The sequence below is a fragment of the Leptonotus elevatus genome, chromosome 5 (genome assembly GCF_054856555.1).
Source record: "Leptonotus elevatus isolate MCC_2025b chromosome 5, RoL_Lele_1.0, whole genome shotgun sequence".
In the NCBI taxonomy this organism is placed as follows: Eukaryota; Metazoa; Chordata; class Actinopteri; order Syngnathiformes; family Syngnathidae; genus Leptonotus; species Leptonotus elevatus.
In genome coordinates, this window is record NC_141243.1 from 22,573,380 (window position 1) to 22,593,986 (window position 20,607).

At 41.2% G+C, this 20,607-nt stretch overlaps 1 protein-coding gene across 1 annotated transcript in view; it reads right to left on the minus strand.

Annotated features, from left to right (window-relative positions):
• gcn1 (GCN1 activator of EIF2AK4) overlaps positions 1–20,607 on the minus strand; it is a 28,344-nt gene that overhangs the window by 6,905 nt on the left and 832 nt on the right. The window contains exons 2-49 of the mRNA XM_086076141.1: positions 18,595–18,697; positions 18,427–18,490; positions 18,202–18,333; positions 17,939–18,047; positions 17,509–17,607; positions 17,283–17,417; positions 17,011–17,188; positions 16,841–16,915; positions 16,543–16,671; positions 16,406–16,456; positions 16,236–16,334; positions 13,452–13,625; positions 13,201–13,353; positions 13,013–13,105; positions 12,854–12,929; positions 12,587–12,746; positions 12,299–12,488; positions 12,057–12,181; positions 11,725–11,903; positions 11,538–11,631; positions 11,351–11,464; positions 11,055–11,253; positions 10,818–10,970; positions 10,551–10,729; positions 10,370–10,450; positions 9,427–9,570; positions 9,147–9,271; positions 8,758–8,947; positions 8,583–8,653; positions 8,307–8,472; positions 7,992–8,186; positions 7,548–7,794; positions 4,650–4,771; positions 4,419–4,533; positions 4,145–4,324; positions 3,447–3,667; positions 3,277–3,345; positions 3,061–3,199; positions 2,781–2,977; positions 2,249–2,391; positions 2,036–2,153; positions 1,669–1,884; positions 1,378–1,542; positions 1,078–1,239; positions 895–987; positions 677–820; positions 331–600; positions 130–243 (exon numbers count right to left, since the gene is read on the minus strand). Coding sequence (XP_085932267.1) covers positions 130–243; positions 331–600; positions 677–820; positions 895–987; positions 1,078–1,239; positions 1,378–1,542; positions 1,669–1,884; positions 2,036–2,153; positions 2,249–2,391; positions 2,781–2,977; positions 3,061–3,199; positions 3,277–3,345; positions 3,447–3,667; positions 4,145–4,324; positions 4,419–4,533; positions 4,650–4,771; positions 7,548–7,794; positions 7,992–8,186; positions 8,307–8,472; positions 8,583–8,653; positions 8,758–8,947; positions 9,147–9,271; positions 9,427–9,570; positions 10,370–10,450; positions 10,551–10,729; positions 10,818–10,970; positions 11,055–11,253; positions 11,351–11,464; positions 11,538–11,631; positions 11,725–11,903; positions 12,057–12,181; positions 12,299–12,488; positions 12,587–12,746; positions 12,854–12,929; positions 13,013–13,105; positions 13,201–13,353; positions 13,452–13,625; positions 16,236–16,334; positions 16,406–16,456; positions 16,543–16,671; positions 16,841–16,915; positions 17,011–17,188; positions 17,283–17,417; positions 17,509–17,607; positions 17,939–18,047; positions 18,202–18,333; positions 18,427–18,490; positions 18,595–18,697 — 6,750 coding nt within the window. The remainder of the gene's footprint in view (positions 1–129; positions 244–330; positions 601–676; positions 821–894; positions 988–1,077; positions 1,240–1,377; positions 1,543–1,668; positions 1,885–2,035; positions 2,154–2,248; positions 2,392–2,780; positions 2,978–3,060; positions 3,200–3,276; positions 3,346–3,446; positions 3,668–4,144; positions 4,325–4,418; positions 4,534–4,649; positions 4,772–7,547; positions 7,795–7,991; positions 8,187–8,306; positions 8,473–8,582; positions 8,654–8,757; positions 8,948–9,146; positions 9,272–9,426; positions 9,571–10,369; positions 10,451–10,550; positions 10,730–10,817; positions 10,971–11,054; positions 11,254–11,350; positions 11,465–11,537; positions 11,632–11,724; positions 11,904–12,056; positions 12,182–12,298; positions 12,489–12,586; positions 12,747–12,853; positions 12,930–13,012; positions 13,106–13,200; positions 13,354–13,451; positions 13,626–16,235; positions 16,335–16,405; positions 16,457–16,542; positions 16,672–16,840; positions 16,916–17,010; positions 17,189–17,282; positions 17,418–17,508; positions 17,608–17,938; positions 18,048–18,201; positions 18,334–18,426; positions 18,491–18,594; positions 18,698–20,607) is intronic.

Genomic DNA, 20,607 nt, shown 5'->3' on the forward strand with positions numbered 1-20,607 from the left:
GTATGTGCCTTGGCTCAACACAAGTTGGGAAACACTGCAAATCTCAACAATAGCAACGGGAGAATTCCACTAGGGAGTGCAATGAAGTAATCTACTTGATCATTGATTGTGAAACAGAAACAATCTTACCTTTTTGGGCAGACAGAAACCAGGTAGGTGTTGACCTTTTACATCAGCAGCTGCTGATCTAATGTCTCGATGAAGGTCATCAATGAGAGTCAGCTGGCTGCTTGCATCCAGTTTCTTTGGATAGGGAAAAACAAAAAGAAACAAACAGTCAGTCGATAAATGACTCCAGAAGCAGACTATATTGGAAACATTCATTCGCACCTTCGTGATGGAGTTGATTGTGTCCCAGCTCTGAGACAGAACTTCTGTGTTGGTGTCATTAAGGAGGTGGATGAGGCCTGACAACAGGTCGCGTGTATGGGCACTGTAGTCTAGGCGTGTGCGGGCAAAGTAGGCATTGAGCATTGTAACAGCAGCCTGTCTGAGGCCAGAGTCTGCGTTTCGAGTTGCTTCTAGCAGATCATCAATGATGATGCGTTGGCCCACTTCATCGTCGACGGAGAGGATAACTGTTTGACAACTGCATAACTCCTGATGCAAAGTAAATAATATTTATCAGCAATGTGAAAAAAAAAACCAGCAGATATGAGAGCTTGTAAAGTGCTACCTGGGGTTCATCCTCTGTTCCTAGTTTTCCTTTAAGTGAGGACAAAAGGGCGGGGAGAATGACGCCCAGGTGGCGGGTCAGGGCATCACCTGCCACAGCTGACAGGAAGGCCAATACACGAGTGTTCACAGGAGGGGCAGTCAGCTGGGAGCACAGGATGTGGTTTAGTTAGTCACATTATTACTCTTCTTCTTATGGTTATTATCCTCAACTGCTACCTTTGGCACCAAATACGGCAGCACTGATCGACTCTTGACTGCCATGACCTGCTTCAAGCCATCCAAAGCAAACTCTGCTGTCATCTCATCATCCTGGGAAAATATTTAGCACAGCTCGATTTAAACCAAATCTCATATACAGTCAACTATTAATGTTAGAATGTTAACATTTTAATAACTTACAAGCTGTTTCAGTAGAGTAGGCAGGATGTCGTCCAGCGCCTGGTGACCAATGGTTACATGGAGCTGCTCAAATGTTTTGGCTGCAGCCTCTCTGACTTCTTCAAGTGGGTCGCAGAGAGCCTTCCTTACAGTGGGGACCAGAGACTCGGAGAAGACCAGCACCTATGGAGCAATAACATATTGATGAGTAATTATCTACTTTACACATAATGAGCTTGCGTGCTATATGTGCAAAGTACAGTTATACAGTTGCTTTACAGTACAAATGTAGCATAGGGTATCAGCATTTAACGGACTAACCGCATCTTTGCTGGTGGACTTCATGATCTCACTGAGACCAATGCAAACACCCTGCCTTTCATCACTCTTGTCAGAACGTAGACCCTGTTCCAGGATGGGAATAATCTCTGGAAGAATCTTCTCACCCAGCTTCCTCACCAGATCACCCAATGTCCGGGCAGCGATCTGAAATCACATAGATTAGTGTGAGTAAAATAAAAAAATAAAAAAAAGACTGTGCAGGTAAGGCAACATTTGCAAAAAAAGGTAAGAAAAACAACAACAACAAAAGAATAATCATCAGGTACGTACTGTTCTCTTGTCAGGGCAGGTGGATGCCAAGAAGCCGAGCAGGAGGCCAAAGAGTGTTGGGAGGATTTCTCGAAGGGTTCGTGGTGTGTTGGTCACCACTATCTTCCACACGTGAAGAGATGCTTGTCGAACTACCAGCTGGGTGTCAGAACGTCCCATGTAGAGGCCGGAAAGAACACGGTTACGCCGCTCAGCCCCAAGAGCTGAAATGATAGCCTAAAAGTGAGACAATTTAAGTTAGTCACACTGCCAAACACATCAAATGTTTAAAGAAAGAGATGGTCCCCTTTTTATTAAAAACATATTACTCTGATTCCATCTGAAAATTACTCAGAAATAATTATCTGATTAAAATGCATGTTCGTACTTTATTTGATGCAGCCGTTCCAAAGTTGTCATCGTCTGATGCAGTCTCGGTGGTCATCTTTCCTGTCACTCCAGAGATATGGAACAGCAGATCTCCAAGCAGCTGAACAGAACTGAACCTGGAACGCAACACCAACACGGGCACACAGTTAAACAGAGGTTGACGCAACATCTATCCAATCTTTAGACTTTATTGGGACTATGTTTTGCTGACCTGATTCTCCAGAGGTCATCAAACAGCCCCTGCTCTAGTTCAGGAAGCAAGAGTGCAATTGCAGTCTCTGCATACATGCTGATGATGCGCTGGCCAGCTCGTAGTGCAGTGTCTCTCACATATTCATTTTCATCGGCCAGAGCCTGGTGGATCAGACGCAAATGTTAAGATAATCAATTCAAATAACAAGAACACTCAAAGCAAGTGCAAAGACTGCATCTGTATTAGTTATGTATTAGCATTAAAAAAAAATCTATATATAAGCATACAAAGTGTACAATTAATTGGACAGGATGATTGTGTGTTTTTATTCTCGTGAGATTGTTAATCAAAACCGAAGTGGGCTGATAGCAAATTCTGACAGTATAATAACCTTGGGCAAAAATATTGGAGTATCACGGTATTAAAATTACAGCTGAGCTCTAAAATGACCTTTTTGAAATATTTGGGTAAAGTAAAAGCAGCCTCCACCAAGAAAAAGAAGGAGAAGAACAGGTGGTGGTGGCCTGAACCAGAGAAGCAATTACACTACCTTCAGGATACAGGGGAGGATGGGCCCGACATAGGGAGTAAATTTGTCTCCAAAAGTGAGAGGCAGGTAGATGAACATCATGATGTAGCCATCTCTGACATGGGAGGCAATATCCACTTTACTAGCAGTTTGCACCACATCGGGCATCAGTTTGTCCAGCTTCTCAACTCCAAGCCCAGCCATCACCTCAGCCAGTCCTGAATAAATCACAAATTCTATTCTCTCAGCAATTTGAGTCACTTTACTTAGAACACCTGAAATGATAATCAATGTTAGTGACCTTGGGCTGCCCCAGAACGATCTACTGAGCTCTGCTCAGAGGCCAGTGTCTCCATAAGCCATGGCAGAAGGTCGTCAAAGCAGGATTCACCCATTCCCTTCACCATGGCGCCCAGGGCTTTGGCTGACACAGTACGCACCTAGAGAGAACAGTATTAGCCTCAGAAATACACACACAGACACAACTGCAGCTCTATTTATCTATCACTGATTCCACCTCAGGCACTGGGTCCAACAAGGAAGTCTTTAGTCCAGGAATGACGCTAGGCAGGTATGGTGACAGATCCTACCACACAACAAACGTATCATGGTTGATTGGTCCATAGAATATTATAATGCAACTTAACAAAATGTTATTCAGTATTGTTTTATTGCGAAGAACAGTACCTTCTGGTCGGTAAGGGAGTACATATTGCCAATAATCTGAGCGGCCATCTTGCGAGTGTCCGTGGAACGATCCTGGAAGGCTCTTTGGACGATGGGCATGATCAGGGCGAGGGAAGGGGCATCAATGAAGTGTACAAACTTGGTGTCCAGAAGGGTTTGAAGACATGTCTGGGTCCGTCTGGATGGATCGGTGAGAGCATCCAGCAGGATGGGTGTTATAGCTGGGAAAGGGATAATAACGGTCATTGTGAATGAGATATTACGACATGCCACAATTCAAAATGACACATAAGTCATAAAGAGTTGCAGATACTCAATTTCGACAATCTTGAGTGCCCTGCCAATTGCACAGTTCTATCAACCTGAAGAGATGTGAAAAATTGTCATACCCCCATATTAGCCTTAGTCCTTTGTCGTGTGATATTTATTGAAAAGTCGTATCCATTGACTAAAAAAATACATCAACTTTGGGAGTCATCTTAGAAGCAAACAAACTATCTTAATTTGATGCTGCAAAACAATAACAGTTAGGCTAGGCAGTTATGTGCCTAGCCTAAAATGCTAAGGTCAAATCCCAAGGCTAGTTATTCTTGAGAAGTGCAGAACTAGCTCCTGTAAATTTGAATATTTTATCCATTTATTATCTGAACCTACAAAAAAAAGAAGAAAAAAAAAGACAATTAAAAACACTTTATTACCAAGAATTTCAGGGTTGCGGATGACTGAGCCAATTTGTCTGAGAGCTTGCTGACCAGCTTTCTGCACTTTCACATGAGAGTCGGTCAACACTTCGGTCAGTTTGGGAACAATGCTTGGCAGACAGGAAGACAACTGCTTCGGTGCACAGAAGGCCATGGCACCAAGTAACTCTACAGAACCTTGAAAAGCACAGTTGGAAGATTAGATGTAGTATGACAATGGCAGCACTTTCAATACACTCATGGTTTATGTTTGTGTGTTGTCTATGCAGACCTGCTTTGGTTCTCCACGACTCCTCTTCCAGGGCCACTAGCAGAGACGGTAGAACTAGTTTCACACCGTGTGCACTCAAGTTCCTCATCACTGCCTTAGCACAGTCATCAGCAGCCTGGTGAAGGGATGAGGAAACGTTACAAACGCATTCACACAAAAAAAGTACCGGTATGTGAAACTGATTTGAGAAGTAAAAAAGAGAAAACACTAGGAATGGATTTTCTTGCTCACCTCTCTTACATACTGATTTCCATCTCCAAAGCAAAGCAGGAGGTGCGGCAGCACATGGACAACATAAGGCTCAAACAGTTTGCCTAACATGTTGCACAGCATCTCGAAAGCAAAAAGTGCCCCTGGAAGAAATGAAACATCAATATTATAAAAGGTGCAACAATTAATAGATTAATTGACCAATTGTTGATTACTAAATTAACCAGCAAGCAAGTACTCTGATAATTGATTAATCGTTTAGAACAGTGTTTCTCAACTCTGGTCCTCGGGAAACACTATCCAGCCTGTTTTCCATGTCTCCCTATTCCCAACGCAGGTGATTCCAATGACAGCTCATCAGCAGGCGCTAGAGAGAGTAACCACATTACACCGCATGCGTGTGCGTTGCATCTCCGCTCCGCTGCGTCCTGACTGCATGCTCCATTAAAAACAACGACAAACACACAGAAAGTGTACTCAACAGATAAGCCCCGGATGCAGAGTGCAGTTCGAGGTGTGCCGCCACGTCGGGTGGACCTAAACGTTTGACTCTGCCCACACATTTGACGTCAAAGCGCCTTCTTCATTCATTCTTTGTTAAACTATTGCCCTGTGGCTTTGTATCTTATAACCATAACCCTAATACATCACAATTACAGGGATGCGCTATCTGCTGGGGACACGCACTTTGGCCTCTTCCTCAAACCGTTTAGTTAGCTCCGCCCCGGGAGTGAGGGTTGAGTGTTTGTAATTATCGATGTTCCATAATGTATTTAAAAAAAATTACTTTACGTCATAAAACGGCGCATCATTAAATCTGCAGATTTTGTTGAAACAAAAGTGTTTAAACCATTTTGAAAAATCCGTGTGGGCGGAGACAAACGTTTCAGTCCACCCGACATGGTGGCACGCCTTGAACTGCACTCTGCATCCAGGGCTACTTGTCTGGAGAAGCCTGATAACAATCCTCACCTGCGTTGGGATTGGGAGACATGGAAAACAGAATGGATTGTGTGCCACGAGGACCAGGGTTGAGAAACACTGGTTTAGAGAAACGGCTGTTAAACTGGTTGAAGGTGACGAACCCCACAAATTTCATACATGCGTTCACTGAACCCTTCATGATTGGAAAAAAACGTTAACTTCAAAACAGGTATGTATTATATTAGTGCCATGCATCAGTTGCACAACACAAAATCAGAGACCAAAACCAACAAAACATGAATTTCATACAAAAATATAACTCAATCAAAATTTAATGGAAACAATTGTGACTTTTGCTGTTAGCTTTCACCTTGGCAAATGCCACTTTTTCTCTTCTTTGATTTAATGTCGACCTCCTCAAAAATGGCTTGCTTGCTAAGATACATTTTGGTGTAAATGTACCCATATCTGGTGCAGATTCTACTTAGCTTGCTTTTTGCACTTGTTAGCATCATATATAAATGAACAGAAGACTAGATATGCCTACGCATTGTTGTAACCTGGATAAGCAACGTGCTTGCCACATTGGTGGGGCAACATTTCAAAAGCAGACTGATTATCTTTTTGTATAATCAAAATAAGGCCAATAACTGTTGTCCTTGTTTATAGCCTCGTCACTTCTCGCCTGGATTATTGTAACTCTCTTCTGTTTGGTCTCCCCATCAAATCACTTCAAAAATTACAATTTATCCAGAACTCTGCTGCTCGCATTATTACAAGGACCCCTTCCATGCACCACATTACTCCAGTCCTGTAAAAACTTCATTGGCTCCCTGTCCGTTACCACATCCAATACAAAATACTGATTTGCACTTTTAAGGCCATAAATAACCTTGCTCCTCTAAATCTCACAGACCTTCTCCACATTGCCACACCTTCTCACTCTCTCAGATCTTCATCTGGCCTCCACCTCTCCATCCCTTTTGCCCGCCTGGCCACCGTCGGGGACAGAGCTTTCGGCCGCTCTGCCCCCCGTGTTTGGAATGCACTACCACCTGACATCCGTTACATTGATTCATTACCGATTGACTCAAAACATACCTTTCTCGGACTGCTTTTTCACTTTAACATTGTCATAGTACTCGATATTTTCAATTATGTTTTGTTATTTTATTGTAGTATTTTTTAAAATGTATTATGTTGTAAGGTGACCTTGAGTGTCTTAAAAGGCGCCTATAAATTTAATGAATTATCATAATTAATTTATGTTTCTGCATTTTCTGCACTGTCATCTTAAAATAATCTCCTGTTTTGTCAATTGTTTATTTATTACATTAAAAAAAAGAAAAAAATTTGACAGATTAATCGATTATTAAAATAATTGTTACTTGCATGTTACATACAATTTTGGACAATAAAAAACAGGTACTATATATTTGAATAGCTCACAGGTAAAATGTTAACGATGACCATTTTACAAAAATTAAAAATTTAATTAAAAAAAATAAATAAATCACAAAATCTCTCGTCAAACAATCAAGCTGCAATAATAAAAGCTGTGCACCATTTTTACAAACGTTCCATTTTGTGCTATTGGGAGTTTTAGTGGGATTGAGGCTCGGCAGCTTGTCTTGTGGCGAGCTAAATTCTTGGGTAATTGGCTCCCTGTCCGTTACCACATCCAATACAAAATACTGATTTGCACTTTTAAGGCCATAAATAACCTTGCTCCTCTAAATCTCACAGACCTTCTCCACATTGCCACACCTTCTCACTCTCTCAGATCTTCATCTGGCCTCCACCTCTCCATCCCTTTTGCCCGCCTGGCCACCGTCGGGGACAGAGCTTTCGGCCGCTCTGCCCCCCGTGTTTGGAATGCACTACCACCTGACATCCGTTACATTGATTCATTACCGATTGACTCAAAACATACCTTTCTCGGACTGCTTTTTCACTTTAACATTGTCATAGTACTCGATATTTTCAATTACTCACCTTCTCTCCGTCTGAAGTTTTTCTTGTCCTGAATGGCATCTGTCAGCGTTGCCATGATCTCCTGCTGTTTGAGAGCCAGGATCCCGAGCCCTTTGACCAGGCCAGCAAGGCCGTAGGCAGCTCCCTTCCTCTCGGCATACTTGTCACTCTCCAGCAGCAGCTGCAGAAGATTCCGTACTATCCCTGCAGCATCTTCTTTGATGGCAGGCACTAAAGGAGGTAAACAGCTGGCCACCGACTCTTGAACCTACACGAGATAGGACAGTGTGTTGGAACACAATATGGCTTACACTAGTAATGGACAATTGAGGAAATGTCCATATTTATCTAAAAGATTCAGTAGCAACTGATCATTATTTTCTCCTTTTAATTTGTGTTAACGACACAAAATTAAAGCCAAAATAATTTATTCATCAACTTCAGTTTTTAGCCAAAGTTTCTTACCTGTTGTGCTGGTGTAGAAAGAGCTGTGATAAGCTTGGCCACAATGGGTTTGACCTTTGGGTCATTTTTGTCTAAATGTTTGGCCAAGGAGCCCATAAGAATGACCACGCTCTGACGGACAGCGTCATAGCTGGCGTCCTGGGGGGCGTTTTTCAGAAACTCCTCAAACACAGGCAGCAGTGAGTTAACATTGTCCTGTAACAGATATCACATGCCAAGAGTAATTCAAGACTCAAATGACTGCATGACATTATATCAATTGAAAACTAATTAATTGAAAACTATGGTGATGGTATAAACAGAAATGAGCCGCACCTTTCCATGTGTGTTGAGGGCTGAGAGGGCTGCATCCAACATGCAGCGCCGCACATCAGCGTGACGGTCATTCAGAGCATCAGGAACAAAGAAGAGGAAAAGGGGAGTCACCTGAGATGTGTCCAAGTACTGGGAGAGCTTGTTCAGAGTGAGAGCAATGCCACACCTAGAACCATAAATGACAAACAATTTCAATGCAAAATGACTGAGTAGGAGTTGATTTGTTTGATTTCTACAGCCTGGAACCACACAATGATGACTTTTCTTCTCTCTTACCTTGCTTCCCATTGATCAGGTGGAGATTCAGAGATGACTCTGCCCAGGGTATCCAGCACAGGAGGTGGTCTCTTTAATAAACACCAAGATAAATACAAGTTTGTTTGATTTGGTCCCAAAGCGAGCAGCACCCATAAATAATTATTTAGATAAAAGGTATAGTGTAGGCTCTCACATAAAGTTTTTGGTGGTAGAGCTCAGTTAGCTGTCCAAGGACTGGGGCAGATTGGTCTCGATAGTGAGAAACAGACGTTGACAGTGCTTCAGCTGCAGCGGAACGAACAGCCTCTTCATGGTGAGTGATGTCTCCAATAAGTAGGGAGCAGAGCTCCGGGACCAACTCCAGATCAAGAGACTCCCACAGTCTGAGAGGAACAAAAAATTACTTTACCCTTTGGTTTCACAAAATTGCCCATTTAAAACAACGTTGAACTTGTTTTTACTGCCACTTCAAGACATGATATTGCTTTCTTTGGTAAGTACATTGCCTGGGGGGAGTATTTCATGTTAGGATACTACAAACAAACAGAAAAACATGCACACATAAAATCTCATAGTGCGTACTTTTCAGCAAAGGCTCGTCCCTCTTCTTCAGTATCAAACCTAGCGACCCAGAGCCTGCGCAGCAAGCTCAGTCCACTCTCCTCTGTACTGTCTGTCGACAAAGCAAACTCCATCTCTGACAATCCCTGAAAAAAATCCAATAGACAAACGAGTTTGCAGTCAATCTAACTAACATTTGTCCAATTGTTAAGGGATTCTTTGTGAATAATTAAACTATTTTACTCAAAGTGAAGGTAAACAGTAAACAATGAGAAAAGGCATTGAGTGTTTTGAAACTCACTCTGAGAGCAGCATCACGGACAGAGAAGCAAGGCGAAAGGAGGGCGTTGAGCAAGACATCTATCTCTGCCTGCTCTGCTACTGTGCAGCCGTCACCACCTCCAGCACTGCTACACAGCGCTGTCAGACACTGAGATGCCAACACCTGACAAAAGATTTGGAAAGGCATGTCAAATTGTGCCACTCTTACTGCACAAAACAAGATGACACCAATGCAGAAAAACAATGTTGTCATATTTGGCTTAAAATATTTAATAAATGCCGACTCATGTACAGAATGTGACTAAAGGCGGCACCGTTTTACACAAACACAACTATGATACAACAAATTTCACATTCATTTGAAATTTGTTTTTTTTTCCAGTTGGTATTTTGCGATTATTTTGTTCAAAATCTTTTTGTCTTAGGGGAAATCATGTCAAACATTTTCTACACGGCATTCTGATTAATGTGTTTGTGTAATATTAATTAAGCAGCAGAATCCACCAATTTTTATCCATCTCAGGGGTGGCTATTTTGCCACTTGTTGCTGACTGAAAATGACATCACAATTGCTAAGCTCTCAGGAAACGACCAATCACAGCTCACCTATTTTCTGAGTTTGGTCAATTACCTGAGCCCTGAGCAACTGCGATGCCATTTTCAGTAAACAACAAGTGGTAAATTGGCTGCCCACTGAGACTGAGACAGGTGGAATTTGTTGCTTAATTGCTTTTCCACAAACAAAATATTTATCAAAATGTTGATGACTAGTAATGACAAGTGAGGCCGCATAGAACCTTTTGTAAAGAAAATTTGACCTGACGTCCCCTTTATGCCAAAGACAGATCTAGAATACGGCTAGCTTTTGCTTCTTTTAACTTGTAAATTGACTCTCTTAATACACATTAGTCATCATCAGACATAAAGACAATGCTTGAATTTGATTGTCTTTTTTTTTTTACCTGAAGTCTTGGTGTGGCAGTGGAAATAATTCTGATCAGCAGTATCAGCATGTTGACACGTGGAAGCAGTTCAGGGCCATTCTGAGAAGAAAAATTAAAAAAAAGTTTTGCTAAAGGTGTATATGCAAGAACAACTGAAATAGATCATGTGTTGAATTTCAGAATGAAAAGCAAATTATACTTCATCTATAACAGTGGCCTCATCTGTCTGAGCCCGAAGCTGACAATGCTCATGGATGACTTGCAAAGATCTGGTCATCAAGCTCTCTGTCTCTTCTGTACTGCCTGAGGAGTCCCTGAGTGTGGCGTTAAGGAAAGGAAAGCAAAAGCAAAAAGCAGGTGCAGGAAGTGGAGTCACGTCTGGAAGAGAAAAAAATCAAATGCACAAGATTAAAAACACTTAACATTTGGACAGAATTGGACAGATAATGATCATGCCAGTCCTTACCACTAGTCTTGCCAGCTCTCTGAGGGACAGTGTGTTGATGTAGCATTTGTACAGTGCGGGTAACTGCTTTGCCCAAGTCCTCCTGCTCCCAGGCCACATCCAGTTTACACTCAGGCTTCAGCAATCGTAAAGTCACATGTCCAACAAGAACACCTTGAAGAAAACATACATCGCAATACTGTGGGATCAAATTGAACGGCTGTGTCTGTGGATACAATTATGAAGCAGATTGGGTACCGAGATGATGGAGGTGATGGGGTAGGAGGCACACTCCAATGTCCAAGAAGACCTGCTGGACGCATGGAGCAGCCAGAGGTGACTGCAACAGGGGCATCAAAACCTGGAGGACTGATGGTAGCTCTCTGGTGATCTGAGCTGGTCTCTCTTTTAGAAGAGCTAATAGGATGCCCATCACACTTTGGAACTCTACATCAAGCTGGGGGAAATGAGAACCATGTCCCCAGTCAACAAGTTGAAAAGAATAAAAGTCATATATTGGGTTTTATAAAAAAAAAAGAAGTTTGCTTTCTTACCCCTTGAAGTCTTTTGCGAACAGAGTGCTCCTTCTCACGTTGCAATTCAATCATTTCCTTCTGTTTGCTGGTGAGCTGCAAGTCATCCTTGATGCCTCGTTTCTTCTTAATCTCCTGTGAAATCAAATCATTTTTAGAACCAGATATGGCTTCTTCTTTCTTTTTTTAAACAAAAACTTAAAATTACCTCCTGTAACTCAAGCCCAAATATCTGTTCCTTGTAGGAGTACACCTTGTTCTCTTTCTTGATATTGCCCTTCTTGGTGTTCTCTTTCTGTGCACTGGGAAAAGAGTAATGGAAAGCAGTAAATTATTAAAATATTACAGGCCAATTACATGATAGATAGACAGACCTATGGGAATGTATCTAATACCTCGCAAGGATGGAGTTGTCATAAAGTTCCCCCTCAGGAGTCTGCATGATAGCGTACTCCTCCCTGGTAACCTGAACTAGAGCAGGTTGGGAAAGCTGCTTTGTTACGTGACTGATAACACGAGGTAAAAGCTTGTCAGGAGAAAGACCGCAGAGGGCACCAACAGCATTTTTCACTGCCTGAAGGAAAAGGAATCACAATTTCCTTCAAAAAATATATACTCTCTTTTTTTTAACAGTTAATGCCATTTTTGTATTTATGGACACTTTAAACAATATTTTATTCTTGACACTTTTGAGTGCCAAAAATTAATAGGAATATTAGGGACTAACCTGGTTATCAGTGTTAACCTCCAACAGGTGTGGCAGAATAGCCTCCAGATTTTTTTCTATGAATTCTTCTGCTTTTATGTTCATGGAGGATAGCAGGAATGGCCACAGACCACTGCGAGCTTCAACTTAGAAAGATGCATATAGAATAAACAGGATATAAAACACAAAAAAAACTATGAAAGGGGAAGAAAGTTGCCAACAGGACAGTTGTGCAAATAAAACAAAACTGCTCTTTCTTGTACCTATGGATGGATGATGAGCAACAATGAGGATCTCCATAGCCAAGTTGTCGGATTCACTAGGGTCACCCCATTGACCAGCCGAGGCACAAATAACATGCAGCGCGTCCAACAGGACACGTGGGCGGGTGTAGTTGCGACCAAGCTCAGTCAGCTCTCCAGACTCTAACACCAACACATCCGGAGGCATAACCTGACAAAACACAATCAAAAGCATGTTGCCCCTTTTCTACACTTTCAGCAAAGCAAGATACGTTAAGTAATGCTGTTTTTCAAAACTGTGGTTCGCACTTTGTGTTTGTTGATGACAGCTCGGAGTTCGCCTAAAAGGCCCTGGGCGAGGTTGGAGCCGCCCAAGGATGAAAGCAACTTTCGGACTGTCTGTTTGGCCCGCTTCCTCACACGCCAGCTCTGAGACAACAGGACCGCCACAGTGGCACTGTGGTACATCCTGCAAGAGTAGTCAGATGTAACAAGATGCAACGTTCATCCCTTTTTTTCAGAATTGTGTTTAAGCAAGGAGAGACTCATCTATTATGCTTTAGAACACAAACTCACTGAGATTTGCTGGTGTTAAGCCTGTGGGCATGATCCAAGAAAAGTCTTTCGCAGAGTTGCAGCACAGTCAACTGAGCTAAAGAAAGACCGATTGACACAAACATTGCTTTACATGTTGAATTTACTCATGATGATGACTGATAATAACAATTGCCTCACTTTCATGATTGCACTGGGAGAGGAACTTCTCTGTCGTGAAAAGTGGCTTCTTGTCATCCAAGATCAAGTTCCAAAAGGTAGAGAATTTTGTTTCTGTAGAATGGGTGTCAACCGTCAATCTTACAGTCAATAATTTTTAACCAGACCCCATCAATAAGATGTGTGATTACTAGAAATGTGAACCTTACCTGTCACTGTTTCAAGTAGGGACAGTCGACTCAAAAGAACTGAAGCTGCCACGCCTTCAGAAAGCAGAGCATGTAGGGAGTTTTGTGCTGCAGCCTTTTCTACTGTTTGAAGCAGCAACGGTATCAGGACTGATGCCTGGGCCAGAGTATCACCTGAAAAAGGGTTATAAGTAGGGAGAATAAGAAAAAAGTACAAACAATCAAGTGTGATATCATAATCTATACATTGTAAAGGTGTTCTGAGAACTGACCTTTGAAGGCCCCTAGCATGGCCTGGATGTAAGCGTGGCGAACCAGAGATGTGGAAGTTTTGAGGGTGAATGCCTTTTGGAACCAATCCAACAGAGCACTGGGAATCTGCACAGTAAGGCGGCTGCTCCATTGGGAGAGCACTGACACCCCGTGCACCAAGGTGCCCTCGTGAACTAAATTCAGCAAAAAGGAAATTTATATGGGGGGATGTCCTGAGCGATATTAATATGTATAACGATAGACATGTGATCAATATCAATATAAAATGCATTTGATAAAATGTTCAATAGAAAGAAAAAAAAAAAACAGGAAGGAAACCCCAACCCCGCCTGGCAAGTGCTCGTCTGCAGAGTGTAAACAGGAAGAAGAAGCATTTGAACCAACGAAGAAGTGTGCGAACGCAAGCATGTCAAACAATAGTGTGGCCTAACTTTGTGCAAATAAGTGACCAGTCGACTCAGTACAACTCCTGCAATACAATTAGATTTTGCACCGATTAAACGCCTCCAAATGGATAGGTGGTGTACAATAGAAGTAAAGGAGTTCCCTGTATTTGACATGCAATCCTCAAGCACGAGTGTCACAATCAGGCAAATAAAACATTAATGGACAATGGCAATAATGAGAGTGCTAAAAAGAAAGTAGTCGCAAGAAGGTTGGTTTTATTAGGTTTTAAATTTGACCTTTAATCAATGTAATAGTTTTTTTTATTTTACATTGGTAAAAAATCTATCATTATCAATATTGACTGATGTTATATTTATCTTGTGATACAGTTCTAATATATCAACATGAGCACTAAATAACGTCATAAAAGAAGTCCTCGGTTTACGATGGAGTTATGTTCCTATGGCTGTGACAGAACTTTTTTTTTTTTTTTACTTTTCACAATTTATCATGATATTTCATTACTTACTAATCTTCGCTAACACAGGAGTAAAGTCATTATCACAAAATATCACCAGGAAAAATCCGGCAAAAAAAATAGATTTAAAAAATATAATGAAAAGCGGCAGTAATTCAGAGTGCCTTCTAATGCCTCAAGACAATGTATTCTTACCCGCCGCGCAAACTAGTTTATTGCGTGTTGTTGTTCGGTACTGTTGTGAACCAGGGACCCATGGAAATGTTTAATGAAAAGAAAAACAAACTTTCAAATTCAAAATACACTGAACTTCAAAGTGAACATTTTTAACCACTGACTGACTCAACTAAATTGTATTATGGCATCTTAGATTAAAGGTCATTCATATCTATGTCCAGCATGTGCCTGTGTACACTCAGCACTAGTGTTAATTTCGTCAACAGAAACTAAACAAAAATAATTTCGTCAACACACATTTTTCACCGGACTAAAACTAGACTAGACTAAAACCATCATTAATAAACAATAACTGGGGCTAAATCGATATGCATTTTTGTCGACTAATGAAGACAAGAGGAAAATGTACTTCACTTAATAAAAACTGGACTAAAATCTATTGACATTTTAGTTTATGAACAAAAACGAGACGGAAATTATCAGATTTTTGTAAAATATTGTCTCTTCTAGTCTGTCACTGTGACACTGTCATGTGACACACAGTGACACACTCCCTTTCAAATCTGCAGCTAGTGAGTGCAACATGCACAAACACATGGAACAGACAAGAGGTGGATACACGGTGAACGGTTAAAAAAAAAAATTATAGTTATAATGTAACATTAATTAACGTTCCAACAATAATGTTAATCCGACCGCTAACTAATGCTGGCTAACTTACTAGCTCATAGTATGGAGTACTGTTATTGTGTGTCAGGTTGTTTTTCATTAAAGAGAACATTTTATGTAAAATAGTTTTTGCTCCGTAATGTTCAACATAATCGGCTGAAAAAAAATAAAAATACAGTGGTAAAATGATTGTCCTGACTAAAACTAGACTTAAACGTTGACAGATTTTGTTGACTAAAACTAGACGAATAAAATTATGTTTTCTTGGACTAAAATAAAGACTAAAATGCTAGATTTATAGTCAACTAAAAACTGACTAAATAAAAACGGGATGAGGTTGACTAACTACGATAAAAACTAACAAGCGTGATTAAAACTGGACTAAAACTGAGACTAAACAAAAAAAATGACGGATACAATTATCACTACTCAGCACAAATGGGGTTTCCAACCAACTCATATTATTTATAATTAATAAAATTTAGCAAAATGAACTTGCGACTTATCCCTATTCCCAATTGTCATTATTTTGTGAATATTGAGAGGAGACTGCGCCATAAGATGACATCTTATGAGAGTGTCTCTAGCCTTTGCCACAAGACACTCGACTGATTGTCAACAAAAGATATTGATATAGATATAATACAGAAATATTTACATTTCTTCGCCAAACATACCTGACTTTATTGTCCACCACCATTTTTTTTGACTATACTATGCATGCGTGATGTAATATCTGGTTCAAATGTGCAAGGTGGTATCCGGTCCTGTCATTGTTTATTTGCAAAAGCAGCTTCCATAGCCAAAATTTGCATTTTCCTTTTAGCGATATATTGATAAAAACTGTCTTATGAATTTTAGGCAATTTTTCAAATTTGTAGCGTTTCCATTCAGGTTTAGTGTCGCATTTGTTGAAAATTCAAATAGTTGGATGGAAATCTACCTACTGTCTTGACAATTTTCTAATAATGATAAGGCAAATATTTAGAGCAAGAACTCTAGGGACTTTGACCTCTCATAAGTAAATACAGAGCGACAAAGAGAAGTGGAGGGACAAGAAAATCAAGGATACCTTCCTGCTGCAAAAAAGGGACAAACATCACTGTGACTTCAGTGCTCAAAGCTTGGCTGGAGCTTCCCGACACTGCATGGTGGCTGCAGCTGCCAATCCCTACAATCAGAATAGTGGTTAATCATTCCTTCGCTACTTTATCAGGTTAAACTACTTAAGATTTCTCATACCTGACAAAACACTAATCTTTTGGGTGACAACAGTGAGCTTTCCTTCAGATCCTGTTAAGTGCAAACATGTACATTGCAACATTAAGCTGCAATATAAAATGGTAGAAAATTGGCTTGATAACAAATATCTACTTCACCTCCAAGAATCTTGAAAAGGTGTGTGACAATGTCCTGTACAGCATTGGAGTCACTGCATTGTTGGGTCAAGTTCCGCAAGGCCTGGATTGCTTCCTCCATTAGCTGGGCGTTGTTGGCTTTTAGCTGACCTAAAAAAAAAATAAAAAAAATAAAATAAAAAATAAATATATATATATATATTACTGGTACCTTCATATACATTTTTTTTAATGTTTAAAATATACCTGGGTAAATTCTAAACAGACAAATGCTTAAAAAAAATACACCCATGTACAAATTGTTATTAAAATCCCTTACTTGCTATAGCCTTTCCAATATCCATGGCATACCGACTGAGATCAATAGTCAGTGCAGACAACAAGCAGGAAATTGCTGGTGAGAGATTAATTAGGAGACACTCAATTAGGAATTGAGGGATAAGAGAGGGTTTATTAATAGCACTCATGAGACTCCAGAGAGCACCTCACCCTGCATGACATTCTCTGGACTTCGCAGCATTGTCTTCTGAATGCTGGGAAGAAGCAGCTCCTTGAACTCAGAGTGGGAGACATGGCGCAACAGGGAGCCACTTTTGTCCAGAATGTGCTGATGTGTTTTTGTCTTGTTCATCAGGACCGACTTCATGTACAGGTCCAACATGGCGCGCTAGAAAACCGCAAAGTTGTGAGTCAAGCTTTATTTAGCGTAAATGTAACAAAGCAACAAATCTACAGCCCGTAATGAGATGTAAACGAATTACCTTATGCTTGTCAATTGTAGCTTTGTCCTTCTGAGCTGTGCAGAAATCCAAACACACACCAAGCATGGCTAATGTTGTAGGGCTTGTCTCCAGACTCAACAAGGTGCTGATGTACTGATCAACTAAGCCTGGATTCTGGGAAAGAAGCCAAAATGTCAGATCTCTCCAGAAGCCCGGGTGTACACGTCATTATGAATTATGATGTCTCTGTGACCCTCATACTCACTTCCATACAAAGATGAGTGAGATTCTTCAGGCTTGACCGCTGAGCAGTAGATTTGGCTCCACCCACTACCTCAGCCACAAGCAGGCTCTGAACGTGAACCTGAGTGACAACAGCCAAAACATCAACTCAAGTTACAAAGTTACGTTTGCGTATTAGTGTATAATGGTAATCCATTCACAAACAGACAATACAGTGAACCCCCGCTATATCGAGGTTCATCATTCACTCAAGACTACTTCAAAAAGTGCATTTTCATTTAGTTAAAATGTGTTTTAATAAGTATTTAAATGTGTTTCAAGTGTGTTGGAGGGGTAAGATCACAGATTTCACCTATCGCAAGTGGGTCTGAACTCTGAAATGTATCCAAGCAATAAACGAGAAATTAAACTGTATAAAAATTACAACTATAAAACGTAAGTTAGTAAGCTACCATTTTATTCCAGGTTGGTCCTTGTCTTTTCTCTGGAGAAGAAAAGACGGAGGGGACTAAAAGGCAGGTCCAAGACAGGCCAATGAAGGCAGCAGAACCTGTGCTTTTCCTGAGAATCAAAGTACGAGTTGGTTGGTGAGTATCATTCAGCCAATGAAACTTCACAATAAACGTTGTTAACATCATGTATTTCTGTCATCAATAGTTATATATATGTTGCAACTCAACTGTAATAATCAAAACCAGTTACATGAAGTACATACCCTGGCTCTCCATTTTTATTGACAACTCCACTGTTGAGAAGGCAGTGGAGGAGGCTCATTACCAGAATGTCAGGCTGGCGTTCAGCCAGTTGAGCAATGGCAGAGAGGATCTCTCTGCGGGATGCAGCATCCCTGACAAATACAAAAAAAAAAAGGCTTGTTAACAGAAAAGACAAAAAAAACAAAAGTGGCTTTTCATAAGGCTATAAGTTAGCACACACTTACCTGTATCTGTGAGGAGTGAGGCAGAAGAGCTTGCAAAGTCCTTTGATGGCAGGCTCGGGTAACTCTAAAATAAATAGCAGCCCAAACCACAACCATCAGGGGTGACTGGATTCACTTTTTAACACAACCGAAACAATATTACACAACAAAAAGCACCCACACACTCACCTTTACCCTTTAAACATTGTTTCAGCTCTCCGAAAATCTCCTTACGCTCTTTCACACTGGCTGTAGTCACCTTTAAAGCAAATTTCTTCAGCGTCTCGGAAACCTGGAGTACAGATAACATTATGCGTTTATTGTACGAAGTGGATATTTTACCGTGACTGTGATTTTACTGTGAATCACGCGAGAACTACAAGTACGAATTATGCGCCAGTGAATCTGTACTAGCTCATGGCGCAATGGTTAAGGCGGCCACCCCGAAAGTGCAGGTTAACAGGTTCGAATCCAGTTTTGAAAGAAAAAAAAAGTTTTACTACAATTTCTTGACAAGAGCCTATATCCTCTGAGTGTTATCATTAGGATTAGACTGGTAATGTGAAAACGTATTTAAAATGACAAAACACACACATTTACAACTTATCCAATATAAAATTATTCATAGAACATACATTACTCAATATATGATGAAGAAAATGGGACTCTCAGACTCCGACATTTGTCTCCAGTGTTTACAAAACACTACAGACACTTATTTTCATGCTTTATGGTTATGCACTCCGGTTATGTATTTCTGGATTAAAGTCTTAGAAAAACTTTCCGCTATCTTGGACTGTAGGATACCTTTATCTCCAAACTTGTGTTTGCTAGGTGACCTAACAACAACTGATTTACCACGTAAACAATTTCAATCTACACTTGTAGCCCTCACTATCGCGGAAAAAAACTATTCTTGTTAACTGGAAAAATAAACCAACTCTGAATATCGACCAATGGTCTAACCACCTCATAAATCACATTTTAACGGAAAAAAATATCTGCCTCAAATAAAAACCAAACATCCAATTTATAGAAACATGGTCTACATATATAGAATCTTTTAACCTAAATCTGGTTACTTAATTCTGCCTGTTAGCGAGAGCCACCACATCGCGATAACTTACATTGCTGTTTCTGTATTTTGCAATTTGTAACTAATGGTTGTGTTTTTATAGTCAGGAACCCAGTTGCTGCCAGCAAGATAGAGCAGACTACATCAAACGACACGTTACAGTCACCAACTCCTCAAGATTCACCTCCAATGGGCACTAAGGGTTAATATTCGGAATCACTGCATGCCAGTGGGCTAACTCTAAAGGTGCTGTCCCCCCGGGCTCAATGTGGGCGGCTCTGCCTCTCTGTTGGCTGCTGGGTGGCGGCTGCGTCTTGGCCGTTCCCTGGATCTCTTGGGGGGTGCTGCGTTGCGGTGCTCTCCCTGGGGTCTGGGGCGGCGCCGCCCCGGCGCGGTCCGTCGCTCCGGGCCCGGCGACGCGGTTTGGGGCCTGTGGGGCCTGTGGGGCCGGTGGCCCCTGCGGGGCCCGGGGGTTGTCCCTTGGCGCTGCCGTGGCCTGGGGGGCCGTGCTTGCTCTGTCCTGGCCGGGGTTGACGGCTCCCCTCTTTGGTGGCGGTTTTCATGCTTGCCAGATCCACCACACCAGCATCTATCAAAATTCAAACACAATTTGCTTCTTCCTCTGGTCGATGAATCGGTGCAGGCCGATGTCTGTGGATCTCACTCTGCTTCATCTGTCCTTCCTTCCTTTCCTCAGTCTCTCCTTTGGTCTCTTGAGGTCTCCCTAATTTGTTGGAATTTAGATGTTTCTGGGGTTGGTGAAAGACTCTGGTTGGTAACCCGGTGGGTAGTAGTTAATGTCTGGTCGGTGCTGGATTTCACTTTCCTTTCTTTTCTTTGATCCTTCCTCGGGTCTCCTGCAAACCTCACAACTCTAGCTGGATTATTTAGTATTCGGTTTAGGTGAACGTATGGGATTTTTAATAGGTTTTAGGTGAACTAATGAGTACACACTCACACGCCGCACGCACACACACACATACAAAATAAAAATAAAAAATAAATAAAAAAGAGCAATGATGATGACATGTCAAATCAGTAAAATTACTGAATGAACAATACTGCGCTCTTAAGAAAAAAAAAAGGATTAGGCTGGTAATGCCATTAACAGCCTATCTTTGGTGGCA